The sequence below is a fragment of the Tursiops truncatus genome, chromosome 3 (assembly GCF_011762595.2).
Source record: "Tursiops truncatus isolate mTurTru1 chromosome 3, mTurTru1.mat.Y, whole genome shotgun sequence".
In the NCBI taxonomy this organism is placed as follows: Eukaryota; Metazoa; Chordata; class Mammalia; order Artiodactyla; family Delphinidae; genus Tursiops; species Tursiops truncatus.
Window position 1 is genome coordinate 158,586,382 of NC_047036.1, and position 26,391 is coordinate 158,612,772.

General features: G+C 43.9%; 1 protein-coding gene across 1 annotated transcript in view; it reads left to right on the plus strand.

Moving 5' to 3' along the window:
• Positions 1–10,934, plus strand: part of NWD1 (NACHT and WD repeat domain containing 1) — a 54,123-nt gene extending 43,189 nt beyond the window's left edge. Inside the window, 2 exon segments of the mRNA XM_033855094.2 lie at positions 179–450; positions 9,087–10,934. Coding sequence (XP_033710985.1) covers positions 179–450; positions 9,087–9,189 — 375 coding nt within the window. The 3' untranslated portion in view covers positions 9,190–10,934.
• The last annotated feature ends 15,457 nt before the right edge of the window (positions 10,935–26,391 follow it).

Below are 26,391 nucleotides of genomic sequence, written 5' to 3' on the forward strand. Positions count from 1 at the left end.
GCCAATATTTTGTAATAACTGTAAATGGAAAGGAACTTTACAAAATTGTACAAAGATTAAAAAAAATTTTAATTGCAATGACAAAAAAAAAAAAAGAAGAGGTCTTGCATTCGACTCTGGAAAACTTGCAGACTAGGTCTCCCTCTGACATGGCTCTTTCTTTTCATCATTCCTTTAGATCAATGCTTGGAATCTGGAAACTGAAGAGCTGATTTTCCATATCCTGGGAGATGCCTCTGACCCCTGGGTGTGCACGGCAGTGCTGGCTTCCAGGGCCACGTTGCTGACGGTGTCGCAGGGTGACGTGGTCAGTCGGTGGAGTTCAGCCACAGGAACACTGCAAAGGAAGCAACATTTGTCCAGCATCAAAGAAGAAACAATAACCTGTGGGGTCTCAGTCCAGAAACAAAGAAAGATGGTGACCGGGTCCAGCAAGGGCTCCATCTCTTTGGTAAGCAACTTGACTGAATAGGATGCCAACATTAATTCAGCTCCAAAATGCTCAGATGGCCTAGAAGTTGCGAGAAACCATCTCACCTTTGATCTTTTAATAAATGACACTGGGCTTCTTCATTCTAGGGATCTGCAATTCAGCGCAGTCCAGGAAACATCTCTTGGTGTCTCCTGGGGGCTGGCCAGTGTGGGCGATTGTTGGTGCTCAATCCTGCTGGGGATGATCTGGGAGGAAGTATAGAATGTGCATCAGAACTGTCCCTGCTGAGGGGTCAGGAGCTGGGGTTCTATCCACCAGCTCCATCAGTGGTTAGGTGAGGGCTGCTCCCAGGAACATTAACACAGAGGCCAAGTGTGTGGAAGGATAGGGTCAGAAAAAACAACCCAGTGCAGAGTTGCAGGTGTGTGGTGAGCAGCCTTCAGGAATAGAGGAGTATGCTGAGGAGATATGGATGGGGCACCAAGAGTGAGTTATATAGAAGTCGTAGGCGGAGGAACAAGGGCAGCTTGCCAGGCATTGGAGGGGCTGTAGAAGTATAAGAGTCCAGCCACATCCTCAAGGAACTCAATCTAGGGAGGGAGCCAGGTTTGCCAATGACTTACAGTGACACAGAGTAACAGGGTCTGTTTTCAGTAGAGGTAGAAATAGTGTGTTCTTGGTTGGGGGAAGGAACAAATACTTCTGAAAGAGGCAGTCTGGGAAGGCTTTCCTCCGGGGGTGGGGGGGAAGCCTCAGAAGAAGAAGGATTTCCAAGATGAATAAGGGAAGACGAGGGGAGTAGGGGATATCATGGTGGGAAAGTAGGAACACACCTGGTGTTATAGGGAAAGGAGAGGTGGCGTGGAAATGGATCGCAGATGGTCTTGTATGTCCTGTTGAGGAAGCGAGAGTTTGAGGAAGGGAGGAATATGGCCACTAAATAATCATCCCAAAGCCCCACATTTCTGGACCTCATACCTTGTAGCCTCCCTGAGCAATCAAGGCACCAAACACAATCGTGGAGGACATCCCCAGCCCTTTCATCAGGCCTCTCGGTTGCTTCCCTTTACTCCTTCATTCACTGATTGTCCTCAGTAATATCCTTCAGCCTAGCAAGGAACTTGGACTTTAGGGTCAGACACACTTGAGTTTGAAAATCCTAGTCCTGAATGAAAATTGGTGCAGCCACTATGGAAAACAGTATGGAGGTTCCTTAAAAAACTAAAACTAGAGTTGCCATATGATACAGCAATCCCACTCCTGGGCATAAATCCAGAGAAAACTCTAATTCAAAAAAATACATGCACCTCAGTGTTCATTACAGCACTCTTTACAATAGCCAAGACATGGAAGCAACCTAAGTGTCCATCAACAGATGAATGGATAAAGAAGATATGGCACATATATACAATGGAATACTACTCAGCCATAAAAAGAATGAAATAGGGCTTCCCTGGTGGTGCAGCGGTTCAGAGTCCGCCTGCCGATGCAGGGGACACAGGTTCGTGCCCCGGGCCGGGAAGATCCCACATGCCGCGGAGAGGCTGGGCCCGTGAGCCATGGCCACTGAGCCTGCGCGTCCGGAGCCTGTGCTCCACAACGGGAGAGGCCACAACAGTGAGAGAGACCCGCGTACTGCAAAAAAAAAAAAAAAGATTGAAATAATGCCATTTGCAGCAACATGGATGGACCTAGAGATTATCATACTAAGTGAAGTAAGCCAGAAAGAGAAAGGCAAATACCATATGATAACACTTATATGTGGAATCTAAAATATGATACAAATGAATTATTTACAAAACAGAAACAGACTCTCAGATGTAAAAAACAAACTTATAGTTAGCAAAGGGGAAAGGAGGTGGGGAGAGTGCTAAATTAGGAGTTTGAGATTAGCAGATACAAACTACTACGTATAAAATAGATAAACAACAAGGTCCTACTGTATAGCACAGGGAACTATATTCAATATCCTGTAATAAACCATAATGGAAAAGTATATGAAAAATGGAAAAGAATATATATATATAAAACAGTCACTTTGCTGTATACCAGAAACTAACATAACATTGTAAATCAACTATATTTCAATAAACAAACAAACAAAAACAAAAAAAAAACAGAAAAGAAAATCCCACTCCTGCCTTTACCTAGTTGTATTCTTGGGCTACTCAGCCCTTCTTTGAGCCTCAGTTTCCTCATCTGTAAAATGGGGAGAGGGAACATGGCACCTACATCCAGGACCACAACAAGAGATGGACAGATGGGCCCTTGTTCAGGCTTCCAACCAGCCAGGGTGGGGTGGGGATGCTAAGATAACACTGGAGTGAATTGGAAACATGGTGCTAGTTAACTCAAATTTCTCCCTATATAACTCACCTTTGGTGCCCCATCCCGATCCCCTCAGTTCTGAAGACTATTCTGTCAGTCCCAAGCCTACTGATGGCAGTGCCCTCAGTTAGGAATGCCTATGGTGCTTGTCTGGGCACACATCACTCATAGGGGGCTCTACACACATTTCTCCCACGGAGCCCCTATTTATGACTGGGCCGGCTCTTGTGGCTCTTCTTATGATCACAGGATGCACTTCAGCAAGAAACCATCAGGGAACTTTGAGGAAGGTGAATAGCATGCCCAAGGGCCACACAGTGAAGTTGAGGGGAGAGAGAGAGTTGAGAGAGGGAGTGAGCAAACATGGACTTGGGGCTCTGCCTTTATTGGGGTCTGAGGGTGGGGTGTCTAGCCTTTTGTGGATTCACTCTTTATTGGTAAATTTAAAACATATGGGGAGGAATTAGGACACAGGAAGGGGAAGGGCGTCACCCAAGTGGTCAGTTATCTAGGTTCTCCAGGGCTTTCTGAAAGAGGAACCTTCATGGGTGGACATCCTGGTTCCTTATCTAGTTGTTTTGCTAGTAGCTGCCAACATGTTTATTCAAGATGGATGTCTTTAGAAATGGCTGCCTCAGCAATTAAAAAGCTTGTTGTCAGGCACCTACATTACAGCTGCACACCTGTGACTCTGCACCTGGTTGAGGTTTTTTTCTATCTCCTCTCCCCCCCACGCCAGCACACTTGGCCTCTGTGTTAATTCTCCTGGGAGCAGTCCTCAGCCAACCTGAAATAGAGGTGGTGCATAGAACCCCACCCAGCTCTTGGCCCCTCAGTGGGGGCATCTCTGATGCATGCTCTACACTCTCTCTCAGAGCATCCCCAGCAGGACTCAGCTATGTTTGCCTGCATTGATCACTGGCTTGATGAGCCACATTTATTGGCTGCTTCCCTTCCCCATCTCAATTCTCCACTCTCTATCAGTCAAAAGAAGGAAAGCCATAATTCCTCTTGCACCAAAGTTCCTGTGCACCAAAGTCCTCTGTGCACATAAGTCCTCTTGCACCAAAGTTCCTGTGTGGTACCCAGCCATCACTCCTCATCCAAGCTGGCTCTGAAATGTTGAAGCCCAAGTGGAACTCAAGATGCTAGAGCCTCTAGACCTGCAAGCTATGAAAGAAGATCATGTATATGTCAGCTAAGAGCCTGGGGTTGAAATAACATGAAACCTACAAGGTAAAAATGTAAATAGGGCTTCCCTGGTGGCGCACTGGCTGAGAGTCTGCCTGCCGATGCAGGGGACACAGGTTCATGCCCTGGTCCGGGAAGATCCCACATGCCGCGGAGCGGCTCGGCCCATGAGCCATGGCCGCTGAGCCTGTGCGTCCGGAGCCTGTGCTCCGCAACGGGAGAGGCCACAGCAGTAAGAGGCCCGCGTACCGCAAAAAAAAAAAAAAAAAATATATAAATAGACCCCATCCTGCTCTGAAATAAACACATGCATTTCTTCTGAGCACAACTGTAATGTTGCATGTGCTGCCTGCATAGGGCAATTCCAACCTTGAGACCAGAGAGCCTCCTACCGCCTGCCTTTAGTCATTGCAATTCAGTGAAACTTTGAAACTGACTAATGCATGGAAGGATGATTTTGTCAGGAAGGGAGCTTTATTTTACTATCTAAATGTTAATGTTTTAAAAACACCTCCCCAAATTTATCTGGTTCAGCAAAGTGCATGTAATAGAGCTCTTATTTTGAACATAAAAAGTACATATTTTTGTGAAAAGGAAATCCATTTCTTGGGCACTTTGCCTTCTTCATGGGGGTATAGATTGGTGAAACCCTTGGGAGAGAAGTCTTGCAGAGTCTAAGATTAAAAAGTCACATCCCCATCTTAAATACTTGCCCATGTGCACACAAATGTAAACAGAGTGTGGCCTCATTTCATGTGAATTTGACTTAAGTAAATACGAAATAATATTATAAAAGTATTCAGTCTCATTTTAGGTGCACATTTAGGAAATATGCACATAAATATGCACATAAATAGGGAAAATGCAAACACATTTAAAATTTATTTAGCATCTTATGATCTCGCAGCGAGGGGTGGGGGTAGGTGAATTGAAGACTGTGTTTACACTAGTGTGAGTGGCAGCAGCACTGTAGCTGGTGGACAGAAACACCTACCATCCTTCATCCATCCAAGGGGAAAATCCCTCTCAAATTTGTCATGTTTTGTATTATCTGAGATCTTCAGATATATACCCCTCACTTAAAATGAGACCAGCCTTGACGATAGTATCCCTCCATGTAATAGCAAAACATTGACATGATCTGAAATGTCCATCTATGGGAAAATAGTTAAGTGAATTAAGGAAATTTTATACCATGGAAGATTACATAACTATAAAAAATTAGATAGCCTTGAGCAGTGGTCAGCTAACTCTGGCCCACTGCCTGTTTTTGTTCAGCCCATGAGCTGAGAATGGTTTTTCTGATTTTAATGGTTGAAAAACGATTTTTAAAAGAAGAATATCTTGTGACATGTGAAAATTCCATAGAATCCGTATTTAATGTCCATAAATGACGTTGTCTTGGCACATAACCACACCGTTTGTCTACGTACGGTCTGTGGCTGCATTTGTGCTCTAATGGCAAAGTTGAGACCACATGGCCACAAAGTCTAAAGTGTTTACTATCTGGCCCATTACAGGAAAATTTGCTGACCCCTGGCCTAGAGATACTTTCATGGAAATAATAAACTCTCACATAGCGCTCACTGTGTACTAAGGGCTATTCCAGGGACTTTTATACCTATTATCTCATTTAACCCTCAAAACACAGCTAAGATGTAGCTGCTGCCATTATCTCTATGTTACAGATGCGTTAAACTGAAGCACAGAGAGATGAAGTCATTTGCCTAAGGTCACACAGCTAGGAAGTGTCACAGACAGGATTTGAACTCAAGCAGTCTGGCTCTAGGGTCCATGCTCTTAAGCGCTATGCTACACCTGGGTGCCATTGACAGCTGGGGCCAGGTCCTTCTTTGCCATTGGGGGCCGTCCTATGCGTTGTAGGGTGTGCAGCAGCATCCGTAGCCACTGCCCACTCGATGCAGAGCATCTGCCCTATCTTTACAACCAAAAATGTCTCTAAGACGTTGCCCAGTGTTCTCAGCGGGGAGGGACAAAATCACCCCTTGCTCCAGTTGAGAACCGCTACCCCAGACACATTAAGCGAAAAAAGCAACTTGCAGAACAATATCTACGAGGGATGGTGGAGAAAGGAGGCTTGTGTAAATGTTTACCTACACAAACGGATTCTCAGCAAACATAGACAAAGATGCCTTCCAGGGAGAAAGCAGAACGGCGGGGAAGGTGAAAAGATGCTCGTGGGGAGCTCTGGCTATTTCTTCTTCTTTTTTTTAAATTATACAGTATTACAGTTTAATTTTTTTAAGTTTTAAAAGAATCACGTTTTTGAAAAAATCAGCAATAACACTGTCGACGAAAATTCAATTAACTATCAAGTTAAGAAGAAAAAAGGGGGCTTCCCTGGTGGCGCAGTGGTTGAGACTCCGCCTGCCGATGCAGGGGATGCGGGTTCGTGCCCCGGTCTGGGAGGATCCCACGTGCCGCGGAGCGGCTGGGCCCGTGAGCCATGGCCGCTGAGCCTGCGCATCCGGAGCCTGTGCTCCACAGCGGGAGAGGCCACAACAGTGAGAGGCCCGCGTACCGCAAAAAAAAAAAAAAAAAAAAAAAAAAAAGAAGAAGAAAAAAGGGAATTTTATTTGAGCTAAACTGAGGATTATAACCCGGGAAGCAGATTCTCAGAAAGCTCTGAGAACTGTGCTGCCTGTTGGAAGTCGAAGGCACAGTCATATACATTTTTGAGACAAACGATCATACATCAGAATGACATGCTGGTATTTTACATAAAGTTCACCAAGGATATACAAGCCCGGTAAACAAGTACAAAGCGAGCAGCGAGTCACCACGACCCCCTACAGAGCTGGGAAAGAACACTACTCTTTTTTTTTTTTAACATCTTTATTGGAGTATAATTCCTTTACAATGGTGTGTTAGTTTCTGCTTTATAACAAAGCGAATCAGTTATACATATACATATGTTCCCATATCTCTTCCCTCTTGCGTCTCCCTCCCTCCCACCCTCCCTATCCCACCCCTCTAGGTGGTCACAAAGCACCAAGCTGACCTCCCTGTGCTATGCAGCTGCTTCCCACTAGCTGTCTATTTTACATTTGGTAGTGTATATATGTCCATGCCACTCTCTCACTTTGTCACAGCTTACCCTTCCCCCTCCCCATATCCTCAAGTCCATTCTCTAGCAGGAGAAGTCCATTCTCTTTATTCCCGTCTTGCCCCAGGTTCTTCATGACCTTATTTTTTTTCCTTAGATTCCATATATATGTGTTAGCATACGGTATTTGTTTTTCTCTTTCTGACATACTTCACTCTGTATGACAGACTCTAGGTCCACCCACCTCACTACCAATAACTCAATTTCGTTTCTTTTTATGGCTGAGTAATATTCCATTGTGTATATGTGCCACATCTTCTTTATCCATTCATCCGATGATGGACACTTAGGTTGCTTCCATCTCCTGGCTATTGTAAATAGAGCTGCAATGAACATTTTGGTACATGACTCTTTCTGAATTATGGTTTTCTCAGGGTATATGCCCAGTAGTGGGATTGTTGGGTCGTATGGTAGTTCTATTTTTAGTTTTTAAGGAACCTCCGTACGTTCTCCATAGTGGCTGTATCAATTTACATTCCCACCAACAGTGCAAGAGTGTTCCCTTTTCTCCACACTCTCTCCAGCATTTATTGTTTCTAGATTTTTTTTTTTTTTTTGCGGTATGCGGGCCTCTCACTGTTGTGGCCTCTCCCGTTGTGGAGCAGAGGCTCCGGACGCGCAGGCTCAGCGGCCATGGCTCACGGGCCCAGCCACTCCGCGGCATGTGGGATCCTCCCAGACCGGGGCACGAACCCGCATCCCCTGCATCATCAGGTGGACTCTCAACTACTGTGCCATCAGGGAAGCCCCTGTTTCTAGATTTTTTTGATGATGGCCATTCTGACTGGTGTGAGGTGATACCTCATTGTAGTTTTGATTTGCATTTCTCTAATGCATTGATTTGCATTTCTCTAATGATTAGTGATGTTGAGCATTCTTTCATGTGTTTGTTGGCCATCTGTATATCTTCTTTGGAGAAATGTCTACATAGGTCTTCTGCCCATTTTTGGATTGGGTTGTTTGTTTTTTTGTTATTGAGCTGCATGAGCTGCTGGTAAATTTTGGAGATTAATCCTTTGTCCGTTGCTTCATTTGCAAATATTTTCTCCCATTCTGAGGCTTGTCTTTTGGTCTTGTTTATGGTTTCCTTTGCTGTGCAAAAGCTTTTAAGTTTCATTAGGTCCTATTTGTTTATTTTTGTTTTTATTTCCATTTCTCTAGGAGGTGGGTCAAAAAGGATCTTGCTGTGATTTATGTCATAGAGGAACACAATTCTTTTAAGAAGTTACATTGCTAGTGTCAGAAGAAAGGGGGAAAAAATTGATGTTTACGGTTGAGCAGACACTCCCATCTTTGAGGAGCTCTGGTTAACGTGTAATGCAAACCACACCGCACCTTAGGGGAGGAGAATACCCAAACTAACACAGAGAGAGAATTTTATGTTTAATTTTTTCTTGTCCTGCCTTAACATATAAATTAGTTTTGTAAACTATAAATTAAAATATAATTTTTATTTCATCAACAGCCATGTAGAAATTCACTTCCTCCTGCCCTTGCTTAAAACAAAAACAAAAGCAAAAAGAAAGAAAGGAAAAAAAGAAACCCCAAACCTTCCTCTTAGATCTGAACAAAACCAATTCATTTCTGCCACTCGAGAATGGGGAGAATGATGCTGCCCTCCTCCGGCTCCAACCTACCTTTCGACTTTATTTGAGATCTTCAGAGCGCCTCTGGGGGTAGAAAACTAGAGTGCTGGGATGTTCTCTGGGTCCCCGAGTTGGTTATGAAAACAATGTCAACAGTAATAATAATAGCTGCCACTTTGGGAGGACTGATTATGGGCCAGAGGGAACCATCCTATGTACTTCTTAACCACGATAGCCCTGTGAGGCAGTCCTGGTATCATCTCCCATTTAACAGATGAGGTAACTGAGGCAGCCAGGGGCTAAGGAATTTGCTTAGGATCACAGAGCTGGTGAGTGGCAGAGCCCTGCGTCAAATGCAAGCTCTTGACCCTGAACACTTAACCCAGTGGAAATGCTTGATGGACACCCTTGATTCTGCACGGGTTTCCTCCGAAGGAGACAGCCTGCTGGAGAAGCTTCCAGAAGCCGTGGGGTTCCTGGTGGTCTCTGAAGATGAGTCCCTTCTCGCTGCAGGTAGCATTTAGCTCTCATTTGGAGTCATGAGGCGGCAACTCTGGATTTGGTTGGAAGTGGAGAGGGGCTTGGGGGAAGGGGGAAGAGGGTCAGCAAACTTTTTCTGCAAAGAGCCTCATAGTAAATAAACATCATTGCCTGCCTCTGTCACAACTATCCAACCCTGCCCTTGTAATTCGAAAGCCTCCATGGACGATATTTAAAGTGAGTATGGCTATGCGCCAATAAAACTTTCATGGATGCTGAAATTTGAATTTCATACCATTTTCATGTGTTATGAAATAGTAATCTTATTTTAGTTTTTTCAAGCATGTAAAAAACTTAAAAACTATTAGCTCACATATAAAAATCGGGGACCAGGCAATTTTCACCCACGGGTTGTAGTTTGCCAACACATGTTCTGGATAAATCTCTGAACCTTTCTGGGCTTCCGGTCCATTATCTTGGAAATGGGAGTGGTTATTCCTGCCAGAGAGTCACAGGGATAGAGGGAGGTAGGGTGAGAGGATAGGGTACACTCAGCCCACACTACCCCAGCCACAAGAAAGACTGGTTGGTGCTATGTCAAGATAAGAAACAGGGGCTATAGGAACATGTGACAGGATTCCCTTTCCTTAGTCTGAAGCAATCAGGGAAGGCTACCTGGTAGAGGTGACCAACAGGTGCTCCACATCCCGATTTTTTTTTAAAGAAAAAATTTTAGCGCAGTCTTAGGTTCACAGCCAAACAGAAGATACGGAGAGTTCCATATACCCATGTGAGGCTGTGCTCCCACTGACACACAGCCTCCCCCATTTTCAATATGGCCCACCAGAGTGATGAATTTGTTACAACTGATGAACCTACACTGACACAGCATCCTCACTCAAACTCCATAGCAACATTATGGTTCACTCTTAGTGTTGCATATTCTGTGGGTCTGGACAAATGTATAACGATGTATATCCATCGTTATAGTATCATACAGATTACTTTCACTGCCCTTAAATCAGTCTGATTTTTACAAAGCCATTTCCAGGGACCAAAGACACTTTACACCAGCACTGTCCAGTAATGCAGACTACGAATGTGAGCCACATTTATACTGTGAATTTTCTCCTGACCCTCGTTAAAAAGGTAAAAAGAAACAGGTGACATTTGTGTTAATGATATATCTTATTTAATACCATAGACCCCAAAAGCCAACATGAAATCAGTATGATTTTAATGGTATATTTCACATTACTTTTAAAATTCTTGTGTGAAGTTTTTGATCTCTAGCATGTATTTTATACTTATGGCTCATCTCTTGAGACCAGCCTCACTAATAGCCACGTGGGACTTGTGCCAACCGTATTGGAGAGTGCAGGTCCAGTAGATAAATGCTTATCCTCTAAGATTGACTGACGGCAGGTTGAATGATGTATACCCTCCATCTTGTTTCCAAAAGAATTTCAAGTGACTTAAGTGTGTATAAAATAAGCATGGGGAACAGGAACAAAAGACAAAAGAAAATGAGCACAAAATAGAATCAAGACTGAGACCAAAGGCATTGAGGACCTCAGTGACCTAGCAACTTGTTACAGTTGGGTTTCAAGTGTGGCTCTTTCCAGCATCCAGTGAGAAGAAGGAGCCTGAGCAGTTTTTCCATCCACAGTTTTGGGAACCAACCTTTGCTTGCAAGATGTACCTCAATCTTAAGTCAGCTAAGATCAGGCAAGATTTCATTGATAAATAGAATCAGGGGTCCCCAAGATCATCTTCAGGTCTGATGATGTTTTAGGGCTCACAGAACTCAGAAGAGCTGTTACACTCACAGTTACAGTGTATTGCAGCAAAAGGGTACCGATTAAAATCAGCAAAAGGAAGAGGCACACGGGGCAGAGTCCAGGAGAGACCAAGCACGAGCTTGTCCTCCTCCAGTGGAGTCTTGCAAGCAGTGATTACTTACCCAGCAATGATGGATGACAACATCCATGGCGTCCGGCCAACCAGGAAATCTCACCCCAGCCTTGGCGTCCGAGCTTTTCACTGGTAGATGGTCATGTAGACACGGCTGATCCTTGCACAGCTAACTTGAATCACCAGCCCCACCCCTGAGGTCAAGCTGATACGGCATGTCCCAAAGCTCCCACCATACGTCACACTCTGAGCATAGACCATGCAGTGTGGCCCAAGGCCTCAGGGTAACAAAGATACTCCTTTTAGGCAGGACATTCCAAGGGCTTAGAGGTCACCTTCCAGGAGCCAGACGAGGACCAAATCTTTCATGTGCAGGGTGTGGATGTCCCAGGCCTGCTGAGCTCATCCTTTACTGCATAAGAGTATAATGCAAATATCCTTGGACAGCAGATATTTTGGTGCATTTCTTCAGTTTCCCACACACATGTTTCATCCATAACATCCTTCCATGTGAGGCTATCATTCAAGCACAGTTCATTAAAAGTAGTTCCACAGGGAGCATGGAGAGACATAAGGCAGACTCAGCCCCCAGCCCTCAGTGACCTGACCTGATCCAGGGATTGTCTTGAGGCGAAACCGAGATGTCACAAGTGAGGTGCACAGCAGAGAGCCTCATACCGTAACTCCTCAGTGAGAGAGTTAACCTTGTAATAACAGTAGTTAATACTTGGGTATTTACAGTGTGTTAGAACTCATCCTAAACAGTTAACATGTGTTAATTCCTTTACACCCCAATAGCCCTGGGAGGTAGGCACTTTTATTATTCTCATTTATAGATGAGGAAACTGAGGCACAGAGAAGTTAGGTAACTTGCCTGAGGTCACACAGCTGTAAGTGGAGGGGCTGGGATTTGAATTCATAGTCAGGCTTGACTCTGCAGCCTCAAATAAGATGCTGAATGTTTGTTTATTTACCGACAATGTTTTATTTCTGAACCTCTGGAAGAATTGGCTTGCCTATCTTGTCAGCCATAACTCCTGGGAAAGCACAGGGTATCCACTTGAATGAGGTCATGTTAACCCAGCACCCACACCAAGACCTGAGCTGTCGGTGCCAATGGAAATGCGTGACTTAGCAGGCGATCTGTGGTGTTCCAGGGACAGAGATCTTTTTATAAAGTAAGGGGGCGGCTTCCTTCCCACTCAAAAAAAACAATAAACACACAAACAGCTGAGTTTCTCTGCCAGCTGCTGCGGTGTGTCCCATGGTGCCTTTACTGGCTGAGCAGAAGCAGGGCCTGCACTCTCTCCCGTATGGGGCCTGGAAGGCCATGCATAATCTGGCCTTCACCCACCTCCCTGCGCTGCTAGGGGTCCTCTCAACAAAATGTTCACTCAGACAGTATTTGGAACACAAGAGAACAAGTCCCCTTGGGTAGGGTTGCCAGATAAAATACAGAGCACTCAGTTAAATTTCAGGTAAACAACAAGTTTTTAGTATAAGTATATCCCACATAACATTGTGGGATATACTCATAAAAATTTCACTGTTCCTCTGAAATTCCAATTTAACTGGGTGTCCTGTAGTTGTTGCAGTTGTTGTTTTGCTAAATCTGGCACCCCTTCCTCTCACTCACCTCCCCTTCCTTCACTCTGCTCCAGCCGCACTGGCCTCCATGCTGGTCTTCAAACACACCAGGCCTTTCCTACCTCCTGGTTGTCCCATGCTAGTCCCATTATTCCAGTGCCTGCCACTTCCTCATCTCTCTAAAATCAAAACAAATGTCCTGTCACAAATTACTATACAAACCTGGTGGCTTAAAACAACAAGAATTTCTTCACTCACTGTTCTAGGGGCCAGAAGCCCGAAAGCAAGGCATTGGCAGGGCTGGCTCCCCCCAGAGTCTTCAGAGAAGTACTTTTTTTTTTTTTAACGTCTTTATTGCAGTATAATTGCTTTACAATGTTGTGTTCGTTTCTGCTTTATAAAAAAGTGAATCAGGGCTTCCCTGGTGGCGCAGTGGTTGAGAGTCCGCCTGCCGATGCAGGGGACACAGGTTCGTGCCCCGGTCCGAGAGGATCCCACATGCCGCGGAGCGGCTGGGCCCGGGAGCCATGGCCGCTGAGCCTGCACGTCCGGAGCCTGTGCTCCGCAGCGGGAGAGGCCACAACAGTGAGAGGCCCGCGTACCGCAAAAAAAAAAAACAAAAAACAAAAACAAAAAAACAAAGCAGCAAATACATGATGGTTGGGGTGCAGCAAGAGCTTTGAAGAAAAATAGGGCAAGATAAAGAGAGGTAGAGATGGGCAAGGGCTGCTATTTAAGACGGTCAGATAAGTCTTGTGGAACAGCATTCTAGGCAGAAGGAACAGCAACTGTGAAGGCTCTGAAAAGGGAAGCTGGTGACTTCTTTTCATACAAAATGTCTAAGACAGTTTGCACTGTCCATCTCGTAAGGAGTTATAATTTTTGTATCAATATGATTAAGAGCTGTATTATATATTTACAAATTCACATTATGTAATTATGCAAAATATACATATTAAAATATCATTCTATAATTTAATCCTCACAACAATCTTGTAAGGTTGTTGCTATTATTCCAGTTTCTCAGATGGAGAACAAAGATTATACCTTAGGTTGCAAGATATAAAAATTGTTAATAAACTAAGGGAGATGATCTTGTAACTAAGAGAAGAGAATATGTGTAGTTTTGTCTTAAAAAGCCCTCATCCCACTTGACATTTATTTTTATGAAGCCACTGTAAGGCTCAGATGTAAGTAATCTTTTGCCTCGTTGAGATGGGAAATGTCACCACAGCAGTTAAATACACCTAGCTTTTTGGTTTTTTTTAAAAAATAAAACTTAATTTGGAATGATTTTTTTCTGAGATTTTTTTTTTTTATGGGGACCATTTTTTAAAGTCTTTATCAAATTTGTTACAACATTGCTTCTGTTACATGTCTTGGTTTCTTGGCTGCAAGGCATGTGGGATCTTAGCTCCCCAAGCAGGGATCGAACCCGCACCCCCCGCATTGGAAGGTGAAATCCCAACCACTGGACCACCAGGAAAGTGCCTGGAATGATTTTAGATTTACAGATTAAGTTGTGAAGATAATGCAAATGTTCCCATTTACCTACCCCTCACCCAGCTTCCCCTGATATTAACATCTTATGCAACTAGAGTACGTTTGTCAAAACTAAGAAAGTAACATGGGAACGATATCATTAGCTATCAACTTTATTGGGATCATATGTTTTTCAGTGAATTCTCTTTTTCTGTTCTAGGATCCTAAATTGCATTTAGCATATAGCTTTTAATTAAATACAATTGGAGCTAATACTTGTATAACCAAGGTCATTTAAGAAATTAAACCCTATAATTCCCATTCTCCAGTGCAAAATGTCACTAATCCTCTCAATCCAATCTCTTTGAAGACGTGTTTTGGTCCTGGGAATATTGATGCTACCCATCTTTCCAGGTTTTAACTTGATCCATCTCTCAAAAGGTGCTTATAAGTCTGGCTTCCCATACGAGTGCCTTGAGGCTGCACTCCTAGGTGTCTTTCAGTCTGAAATCAAGATCACATTACCTTTTTCAGCAGAGTTCTTACTGTAGAGGTGTCCAATGTGCTTGCTTCTCCAAGGATGACAAGTACGTCTACACAGGCTTGAAAGATCGCTCCATAATCGTCTGGAGTGTGCTGGATGGCGAGTCATTTTGCTTTGCAGGTAGGACTGAGCTTAGATCTGGAAATGAAGGACTCTGTTCTGGATCCTGGCCATTAGAGGGCCCCACTCCAGCCTCCCCTAGCTGGGTCCCTCTGCTTAGAGAAGTATCTGCAGGCTCAGGGGACAGACCCAATGGGAGTTTACCTCCTCCTCTAGACCCATGCTCTGCGTACCTAGAACTCCAGAACACACTCCCCACCTGCCCAGGAGCCCTCTTTAGGGCCTGTGCAGGCCTCTTCCCCAGCTCTATCTTTCTGAAAGTGGGCTGTGCCTCTTGTGTATACACCCCCAGACTTGGAGGGTGGTCTTGGAGTAGTGTGCATGGAGTCTGGATGTGTGAGCTACCTTGGGGGGTTCACATGTATGTATCTGAGGCCTCTAGGGATATAAGATGGAGCTGGATGTGGGAAGAGAAGTGGGCAAGCCACAGACAGCTGGGCTGTCCCACACCATTACATTCTGGCATGTAACTGAGGAGCCCAAGAATCCTCAACCCAAACCTGATCTTCCAGGTGGTTCTGAAGGTACATCCATCAGCGTAGAAGGATAGAACATGTTTCATTTAATAGTTTATTAGCTAGATTTTCAATGTTCACATGTTGTATCTCATAGGATGTTGACCTTCATTCATTCTCTTTCCTTAGACCCTGTAAATGTTTGGGGCATCTTAAGATCAACCACTTTGAAAACCTCACATCTCTCACTCTGTTCAATATTACACTAAGGACATAGTAACAGGAGTTAACATTTCTTGTGTCCTGAGTACTGTCACCACGCCATTTAATTCTCTCAATAGGCATCACCACTTTACAAAATTTGAGGCTCTGAGAGATGGGGTGGGCTGTGGTTTCAAGCTGGTCTGCCTAGTCCCCATGGTCACCTCTGTCACATTCTCCTATAGAGAAAGGAACCCTTAAGACACTGGCAGGGGTTTAGGAGCTATTGCTATCTCCATCTGACAAATGAAGAAGCTGAAGTTCAGAGTGATTAAGGAACTTTCCCAAGGTCACAAAGCAAGTAAGTGGCTGAGTGAATATCAGGTAGAGTTGAATACACTGTAATCGAATACAGTATAACTGAAAACATTGTGATTGCATCATTATAATTGAATACATTATAATCTAATACATTGTAGTCTAATACAGAGTAACAAAGATGCCTGGCCAAAAGATGATGGCTCAGAAGGTGAGGTCTGTGAATTGTGGCCTTAAAAGCCCATCCCGTGCAGGTTCACAACATGTCTTCCCATTCCTCCTCCAATAATAATATTTACTGAATTCGCGCTGGCTGAAACTGATAGTTAGCACCTGACATGCATGACATCTTCAAATCTTCAGAATTCCCCTCAGCAGGTAGGCTCAGTTATTGTTCACATATTGCAGATGAAGCAAGAGGGACTCTGAGAGGCTGGCTTTCATGCCTAAGCTAGTAAGGGGCATAGCAGAGATTTGACCCCATGCAGCCAACTCTCAATGTGTGAGATTGGATCTCTGTGGCCACATTTTTATCAGTTGTACCCTCCCCTCCTCTTCCCCCGACAGGCACACTGCTGGCCATCCAGTTTGTCCATGCCGTGGTGAACAGAATCATCCCAACCTCCAATGGCTTCATTGCCCCCACCACACATGGCTATCTCATCTGTGAACGTTTCCAGTGCCCTTCATCAAGAATCTCACAACAGGACTCTCTCAAGAACTTCAAAAAAGCAGTGTAGATGGTCAAATCCAGGCAGAGAGAAGAGCTGATTGCTGCTGCAGGAGCACTCCAGGACTCAAGATCAGGGAGTGCCCGGGGAAACGAATCTAAATCAAACAAATGCTCACAAGTCTGCCTGCTAGTGTAAATCCCCCCGTGTCTCCAGTGAGTTAGCCCCATTCAACCTGAAGCAAAAAGACTGTATGTGTTGATGTATATCTGGACCCAAAGCCTCCGATTATGTGACCCAGACCTTGCTTCCTACCATCTTTCTGTTTTTTTCTCCTCCTTGTCAGCTCCATTTACAGACCCAACACCCCCAAGTTAGCAACATGACAGCAAAGTTCAGTAGAAAAGAGAGTTTCGCTTTTCCAACAGTTGGAACCAAAGTCCTGGTTCTAAGTCTATTAGCCCCAATTAGCTCATACACCCATCCCGGAACACAAAGCTATCTCTGGGAAGAACGCAACACTCTGATTGGTGGGCCTGACCCCATGCCCATCCAGGCTGAGGATGGAGTCAACACCACCTAACCATGTAGACTGAGAAGGGGAGAGGCTATTCCCCAGGGAAACTAGGGTGCTTGTAGCAGGTCAAGGGGGGATGGATGGATGTGAGACCAACTAAAACACAAATGTGGACCACAGAGCTTTATAGATTATAAAACACCAGGTGCTATAGTCTGATCCTTATCACAGCCCATACGTTAGGGAGGGCAGGAGTTTCTGCATGCATTTCAGAGATGAAAAAACAGCCTTGCAGAGGTAACTGTGATTTGCTCGAAATCATGAGCCCGAGGTGCAAGAACTCTGAGAAGTGAAAGCCCAGAGCCTTCCTGTCCCAATTATTATTGGGACCACCTCACTTTAATTTTAGACTCAGAAGCACAAACATCAATTCCATGGGTGGCACATTCAAATGCCCACAGGGGCCAACGAGTAATCTAGACAATTGCTGTGCACCTGGGTGACCAGCAGAGAGTGATAGTGACAATGGGAATATGGAGGGCACTGCTGTGTCTTGGGTAGACACAAGTACCTTGACTCTACCCCAGAATCACCATGGGGAAAGCAGCCTACTGGTGCCAGAGCTTCCTGTTGTCATAAGTAAAGCCAGAAATCCAAACTTTTGTGAGAAACGTTCTCGTTTTTTAAAGTTGGCAATTGGCTCAAATTTACACTTATAGGCACATTTGGCCCATGTCTCTAGTTCCTGAGCTGACTCATGACCCAACTTGGCATTAAAACAGTAAACCTGTTATCATTCTTCCATCTCTACTCCCTGGCTCCCGCACTTTAAGAATAATGATACTTTTTATCTTAAAAACTGGAGGCTCTTGGAAGCAGATGGAAAAAGTTACCGACATCTCCCTGCTGTGCTTTTGGACCACTTCTGCCTTGTGCAAGTTCAACAGTCCAACTGTTTGCGCTCCACTTAAATGGCTCTTTCTTCTTTGCCTGCAGCCTTCTAAAAGCCCCACTTGCTTCTGGGCCTTTTGCTATATGGATAGTAGAGTCCAAACCTTCAAGGTGCTATTCCTTCCTTCCCCCCCCCCCATTGGATTCCAGACAAGAGTTTCAGAAAAAACCACCTTAGAAACAGAAGCTTTTGAGCTGCATGTGACCTGACTCTCATTCAGTTGTTTCTCAAACGAGTGTTCCAATGAGGGCTTTGACAGTTCTGCGAACGTTACTTAGCATCAAATTCCATTAAAAAATATTTTATAACTGTAATTTTAAAATACATGTTGGGTAGCAGTTTTTTAAGGTGTTGGACATAACTAACGTAGGATTCTCCTGCCATATCCAGTTAACTTAGATTGTGAAAGGAGCCCTTGAAAAATAGCTACTCTTTGCCACCACGTCTTCTGTGAATCCGGGGTTTACCCAATGTGGAAATAAAGTGGATGTGACTAAGATTTCAGCTACAACTCCTGGCTTGAAATGTATGTGTCCATCTCAACAGCCTCAGTGAGAATCAACTGCTTTGTACGTAAACACTAATTTGAACATAGGAAAGAAATTTTTACGAATAAAGTGCTACTCCAAATTGTTGCTTACGTTGGGGCTTTTGTAGCGAGTTTTCATTTGAGAAGGCGTTTGGTTGCTATGAATGTTTGACAAGCACTGTGCTTTGCAGCAGAGTGACTTGTTTGAAGTCCCCCAGCCATGGTGGAGCCAGAGTGAGAGCGTGGTTATTGTGTGAACAGGACTATATTAACACACTATCCAAACTGGGACACCTCTAGAGAGTGAAAAGGAATGCTCTTAACAAGTACTCTAGGACAACTACAATAAACTGGACTGTCCCAAGGCAATTGGAATATACAGCCCCTCTAGTTGCAGCAGGAATTAATTTATATTAAATTCTAGAGAGTCCTTTTAAAAGTGAGGTATAAGTAACATATAACATTATATTAGTCTCAGGTGTACAACATAATGATTTGATATTTGTATATATTGTGAAATGATCACAGTAAGTCTAGTTAATGTCCATCACTACACATAGTTACAATTTTTTTCTTGTGATAAGAACTTTGCTTTTAATTGAAGTGTAGTTGATTTGCAACTATACTTATACATTACTTATGTTAATTTCAGGTGTACTGCAAAGTGATTCATATGTATGTATGCACACACACACACACACACACACACACACTTTTTCAGATTATTTTCCCTTATAGAATATTACAAAATATTGAGTATAGTTCCCTGTGCTATACAGTAGGTCCTTGTTGGTTATCTATTTTATATATAGCGGTGTGTACATGTTAATCCCAAACTCCTAATTTATCCCTCCCCCTCCTTTTCCCTTTGGTAACTGTAAGTTTGTTTCATTTACTTATTTTTTGAATTAATTAATTAATTTTTATTTTTTGGCTGCATTGGGTCTTCATTGTTATGCACAGGCTTTCTCTAGTTGCGGCGAGTAGGGGCTACTCTTCGTTGTGGTGCATGGGCTTCTCATTGCAGTGGCCTCTCTTGTTGCGGAGCACAGGCTCTAGGCATGCAGGCTTCAGTAGTTGTGGTGTGTGGGCTCAGTAGCTGTGGCTTGCGGGCTCCAGAGAGCAGGCTCAGTAGTTGTAGCACATGGGCTGAGTTGCTCCATGGCATGTGGGATCTTTCCCAGACCAGGGCTCAAACCCATGTCCCCTGCATTGGCAGGCAGATTCTTAACCACTGCGCCACCAGGGAAGCCCCCATAAGTTTGTTTTATATGTCTGTGGGTCTATTCTGTTTTGTATATAAGTTCATTTGTATCGTTTTTTTTAGATTCCACATATAAGCAATATCATATAATATTTGTCTTTCTCTGTCTGGCTTACTTCACTTAGTTTGATAATCTCTATGTCCAACCATGTTGCTGCAAATGGCATTATTTCATTCTTTTTTTTTTTTTTTTTTTTTTTTTTTTTTGGGGTACGCGGGCCTCTCACTGCTGTGGCCTCTCCCGTTGCGGAGCACAGGCTCCGGACGCGCAGGCTCAGCGGCCATGGCCCACGGGCCCAGCCACTCCACGGCACGTGGGATCTTCCCGGACCGGGGCACGAACCCGTGTCCCCTGCATCGGCAGGCAGACTCTCAACCACTGCGCCACCAGGGAAGCCCTCATTCTTTTTTTGATAAGAACTTTTAAGACGTATTCTCCTGCAACTTTCAAATATACAGTACAGTATTATTAACTATAGTCACCATATTGTACATTACGTCTCCAGGACTATTTATCATAAATTTTCTTTTGATGAGAAATCAGTTTCTTTATTAGGTAGTTATGTAAATAATAATAATACATATTCATGGTAAGCAAATCAAATAGAACAGAGGAATAAGAAGGACATAAGGTAAAAATAAGAAGTAGGGTGATCATGGTGACCCTGTTTATAGGGGACTATCCCAGTTAAAAGTGAAAGGCCCATGTCCTGATAACCCTTCAGTCCCTGGGAAATCAAGACATCTGGTCACCCAAACAGCTCTTAATTCCCCAATTCCTCTCCCTGGAGATGTACCTTTTACCCAACTTCACCCATTTCACCCACACCCACCCCCTACCTCTGGCAACCACCAATCTGTTTTCTGTACCTATGAGTCTGGGGGGTTTTCAGTTAATTAAAAATTTTTAACTTTAAAAGTCTAGAGATTTTTAAATTTATTTACTTAACTTGAAAACGCTTGGGACTTCCCTGGTGGCACAGTGGTTAAGAATCCGCCTGCCAATGCAGGGACACGAGTTTGAGCCCTGGTCCGGGAAGATCCCACAGGCTGCAGAGCAACTAAACCCGTGAGCCACAACTAATGAGCCTGCGCTCTAGAGCCCCTGAGCCACAACTACTGAGCCCACGTGCTGCAACTACTGAAGTCCACACGCCTAGAGCCTGTGCTCTGCAACAGAGACAAGCCACCACGATGAGAGGCCTGCTCGGTGGACTGAAGAGTAGCCCCCGCTTGCCGCCAACTAGAGAAAGCCCGCACACAGCAATGAAGACCCAGCACAGCCAAACATAAATAAATAAATTTTTATTTTAAAAAAAAGAAAATGCTCATACCCACAGCAAAGTTGCAATATTGAGAACAATAAACACTCATTTAGTTACTCTCGAGATTCCTCTATTGCCCTATCGCTGCCAATCTCCTGCTAAACCAGTTCAAAGTGACAGCTGGGACTAGGGTGAGGAGAGTGGGGCACTCAGACACAAAGTTTAAGAGGCACCAAAGAAATTCAACCAAAATAAACATTGTATTACCATAACTTTTTAATCAAAATGAATAAAAATGCATGATGAAAAAAGTACCAACATTTTAAATAAAAATAGGATCTGATCCTGTACTTGGCCCAAACTTTCCTCACTTTCCTCATCCTAATTCCGGCCCTGGTGATATCAAGTCACTTCAGTCCCTAAATACGTCAGGAGGCATCTTTAAGGAATAAGGTCATTCTCCTACATAGCTGCATTCACCTACCAAAACTAACAATCATTATTTAATATCTTTTAATAGGCATTCCTACTTTTCCTAATTAGCCTGAAAACATTCCTAATTAGCTGTTTCTTTCAAACTAGGACCCAATCAAGATTTCTTCACAAATTACAATTGCATTTGGTTGTTTTATCTATTTAGCCTCTTATATTCTAGAGCAGGAGTCAGCAAACCACAGCCTGCATGCCTGTTTTTTGTGTTCTTTAAAAAATATTTATTTATTTATTTAGGCTGTGCTGGGTCTTAGTTGTGGCACGCAGGATCTTTTTTTTAGTTGCAGCACGTGGGCTTCTTAGTTGCCGCATGCTGACTCTTAGCTGCGGCATGCAAGTGGGATCTAGTTCCCCGACCAGGGATCAAACCTGGGCCCCCTGCATTGGAAGCATGGAGACTTAACCACTGGACCACCAGGGAAGTCCTTGCATGCCTATTTTTGTAAATAAAGTTTTATTGGAACACAGCCATGCCCGTTCATTCACATATTGCCTACAGCTGCTTTCATGCTACGGTGACAGAGAATGTATGGCCTCAAAGCCAAAAATATTTATAATCTGGCCCTTTATATTTATCTATATTATACACATTAATATTGTATATATAGTATATAAATATTGTATAATAAGCATACATATTTGTATTATATATAGCATTTATAATATTATTTTTATTATATATTTATTTTTGTGTGTGTATATAAAAAGTTTTATTTTTATTTATTTTTTTAATTTTTATTTTTTTAACATCTTTATTCGAGTATAATTGCTTTACAATGGTGTGTTAATTTCTGCTTTATAACACAGTGAATCAGCTATACATATACATATATCCCCATATCTTCTCCCTATCGCATCTCCTTCCCGCCCTCCCTATCCCACTCCTCTAGGAGGTCACAAAGCACCGAGCTGATCTCCCTGTGCTATGTGGCTGCTTCCCACTAGCTATCTATTTTACATTTGGTAGTGTCTATATGTCCACGCCACTCTCTCGTTTCGTCCCAGCTTACCCTTCCCCCTCCCGGTGTCCTCAAGTCCATTCTCTACGTCTGTGTCTTTATTCCTTTATTTCTTTCTTTCTTTAAAATATAAAATATTTACAATCTGCCAATCCTGGTCTTAAAAAGTTTGATTAGATTTAGGGTAAACATGTTTTTTAAGAGACTATTTTGGGGAGCAGTTTTAGGTTCACAGCAAAATTGAGTGGAAGGTACAGAGATTTCTCATATTCCCCCTGCCCCTACACATGTGTAATTTCCCCCATTATCAACAGCCCTCACCAGAGCAATACATTTGTTACACTTGAAGAACATACATTGACACCTCATCATCACAAGGTAAACATTTTTTTTTTTTTTTTTTTTTGCCGTTCGCGGGCCTCTCACTGTTGTGGCCTCTCCCGTTGCGGAGCACAGGCTCCGGATGCGCAGGCTCAGCGGCCATGGCTCACGCGCCCAGCCGCTCCGTGGCATGTGGGGTCCTCCGGGACCAGGGCACGAACTCGTGTCCCCTGCATCGGCAGGCAGACTCTCAACCACTGCGCCACCAGGGAAGCCCGGTAAACAGTTTTGACAAGACTACTTCATCGGTTTGACATGACTACTTCATAGGAGTATTAGTTAGCTATTGCTGCATAACAAATCACCTCAAAGTTAGCAGCTGAAAAGAGCAGCCATTTATTCTCACAGTGTCTGTGGATCAGGAGTCTGGGAATAGTGTGGCTGGGCTCTCTGTTCAGGGTTCACAAGGTGTCAGAGGGGCTAGGATCTCACAGTCAGGCTCAGAGCCCTGGTCCATGCTCCTTCATAACTGAGTTCCTTGCAACTGTAGGACTGTGGCTCTCAGCTCCCAGAAGCTGCCTCTTTCCAAAGGCAGATCATGACATGGCTGGTGCCTCCTTCAAGGCCAACAGGATCACACCTCTCTGCTGCTTCAAGGCTCTGAATTCCAGACTCTTTTAAAGGGTGCCCCTGGTTATGTCAGGCCCACCTAGCATAATCTGTCTTCTGATGAATTAAAAATCAACTCATTTGGGACCTTAAATACACCTGCAAATTCCCTTCACCTTTGCTGTGTAGCATAACCTAAATGTAAGCGTGACATCCATTACACTCCAGGATGGGAGACGGGGCAGGGCACTCACACCAGGGCATGAGAATCTCCAGCAGCCTTCGAATTCTGCTAGAGCACATGATTCTGGACTTGAGAGATTTTGATCCTAATGTTTGTCACCTGGGGAGACTTAGGTTAGTTCAAAATAAGATTTTTTGATCTTCTTAACTTTGCCAAAATACTGTCCAACAAAAGACCCACCTAAGAATCTTACCTTAATGCCATTAAATTAGACAAATGGTAAGGACATTTGTGTTCCAAATTTATCTAAACTCTCTAGCTAAACTGTCAACTCTAAGGTTTTCAATTTTTTTCAAATGTTTATTTAAAATTTTTTAAAATTATTTTTTATTTTTATACAAACCATTTTAACTTTTTAAATTGATGTATAGTTGATTTACAATGTTGTGTTAGTTTCAGGTGTACATCAAAGTGATTCATATATATATATATATATATATATATATATTCTTTTTCAAATTCTTTTCCATTATAGGTTATTACAAGATATTGACTATAGTTTCCTGTGCTAAACAATAGGTCCTGTTGTTTATCTGTAAGGTTTTCAATTTAATCTATGTAGATGAGAATAGTAAAGAAAAAAATTAGCTTAGCAACTTTTTATGCTTTATAAAAATGAGAATGAAAAGATGTATGTGTACTATTGCCCACGTGTTGAACACACTCACTCATACACACAAACACGCACATATTCATGCATCCTTCAGAACTCACACACGCCCAAGGTGGAATTGGCTTGTGGCTGTCCATTCTCCAAATTAGTGAGGGCTTCCTTTGACCCTGTGAGACCTAGTAAAAGAATGGAAAACTCGGTGATCCTCGTGGAAGGGGGGCCTTGTGTGAGGACCCTAGGGCGTATCAGAAGCCAACATGTGTCGTTGATTCTCAGGATAGGGACCGTTGCCAGGCGGTATTGGTGTGGAAAGGGCTGTCCAGACTCTGGTGGCTTCCAAATGCGGTTCAGGCCGCCTTAGCTGCTGTTTAGACAGGAATGCAGTGAAACTGAGCAGAATCCCTTTGTGGGCTGGGAGCTATGAATCCTCAATGCTTCCTTCCGCCCCACCCCCACATCCACCCAGCGCCACTTCCTCTCTGCTTTACCTTCTAAATATCCCTCCCTTCCACCCCCTTCTCTCCACCTCCACTGCTCCCATCCTGGTCTAAACCACCATGATCCTTTGCCTGCCTAAATGATGAAACAGCCTCCCTGCACCCTCCCTGGCTCCCCTCCAATCACTTCCCTGCAGAACAGTCAGAGTACTTGCTTCCAACTTCAAAGCTGCTCAAACAGTTCCTTGTGCAGAACCCATGCGCAGCTTCTACCAGCACTAAATACCAAGACCAAAAGCCTTACCTCATCTCATAAGAATGAGTAGCCTGCCCCCTCTGTCCTTTCCATTCTTATTCTGCTCTCTCTCTCTCTTTCTCTCCTTCTTCCTCCCATTCATCTGCAGCCCAACAACACTGGTCTTTTTTTTTTTTTTTTTTCCTTTTTTTTTAAGTTCTTCAAATGTGCCACACTCTTCCCCACCACAGGGCCTCTGCACAGCCATTCCCCCTGACTTTCATGGTGAACACCTACATATCCTTCAGAACTCAGCTAGAATGGAAAGTTTCCTCTGGGAAGCTGTTCTCATCCCCTGCTAGTCTGGGTTAAGTCCCTCTGGTGGCAGAAGGTATTTTCCAAAAATGGTCATGGCAATATTTCCTATCCTCCATGCTATTCCAGGACCTGGTCACTCACCACATTCTGGAGTCTGTTGGCCCTTCTCTTGAATTTGGGAGGGACTTTTTTTTTTTTTTTTCTTTTTGCGGTACGCGGGCCTCTCACTGTTGTGGCCTCTCCCGTTGCGGAGCACAGGCTCCGGACGCGCAGGCTCAGCGGCCATGGCTCACGGGCCCAGCCGCTCCGCGGCATGTGGGATCTTCCTGGACCAGGGTACGAACCCGTGTCCCCTGCATCGGCAGGCGGACTCTCAACCGCTGCGCCACCAGGGAAGCCTTCCTATCCTTCTTGAAAGACTGATGACTCTGTTAGGGTAAAAGCCTTGTCAGTTTTGTTCACCATACTACTCCTGACCCCTGGCAAATGATGCACTCATCGCCAATGGGCAGCCAACTCAGCTTTCCTGCACCTCTTCACCTATAAAAAGAGATACCAAATAAAGATGATGTGCAAGAGACTGTGGATGGCAGAGGAGAGGTCGGGTAGCTTCTTGAAAGAGAGGACATTTGGGTTGTAGTTTGCAGGATGTGTAGGCTGCTTTCTGTGTAATGAAGAGATAGAACGGGGCTTTCGGCAAGGGAAATAATATGTGCTGATGTACGGGGCCAGGAAGCAGCCAAGCTAGGCAGACATTGACAGGAGGTTCTGCACAGAGAGAGGGCAGCTTGCTTGGGTGGAAAATTCTGCAGGAACAGGTTTCTAAGGGCCAGGTTTTTATTACCTTCAATGCTGCATGTAGGTGCTTAGATTTCATTCACAAGAAATAGGAAGATCTTGGAGATTTGGAAGCAGCTGTGGAATGATCACAGTTCTTGATAGCACTGGGACTGGAAAAACTGGTTAAGAGACTCCCGAACTGATCCAGTGGGGAAGTGATGGGATCAGGACTAGAGAAGTGAAGATAACAGGATCAGGACTGAGTCAAGAGCAATTTAGCAAAAGTTCACCCTAGGGCCCTGTATTAGGGTGCTGTGTGCCCATATCCCGTTGTTACATCAACCCTATAAAGCAGGGGTCCAGAACACTTTTTTAGTAAATATATCAGGCGTGTAGATCTTAGCATCTGTCGCAGCTAT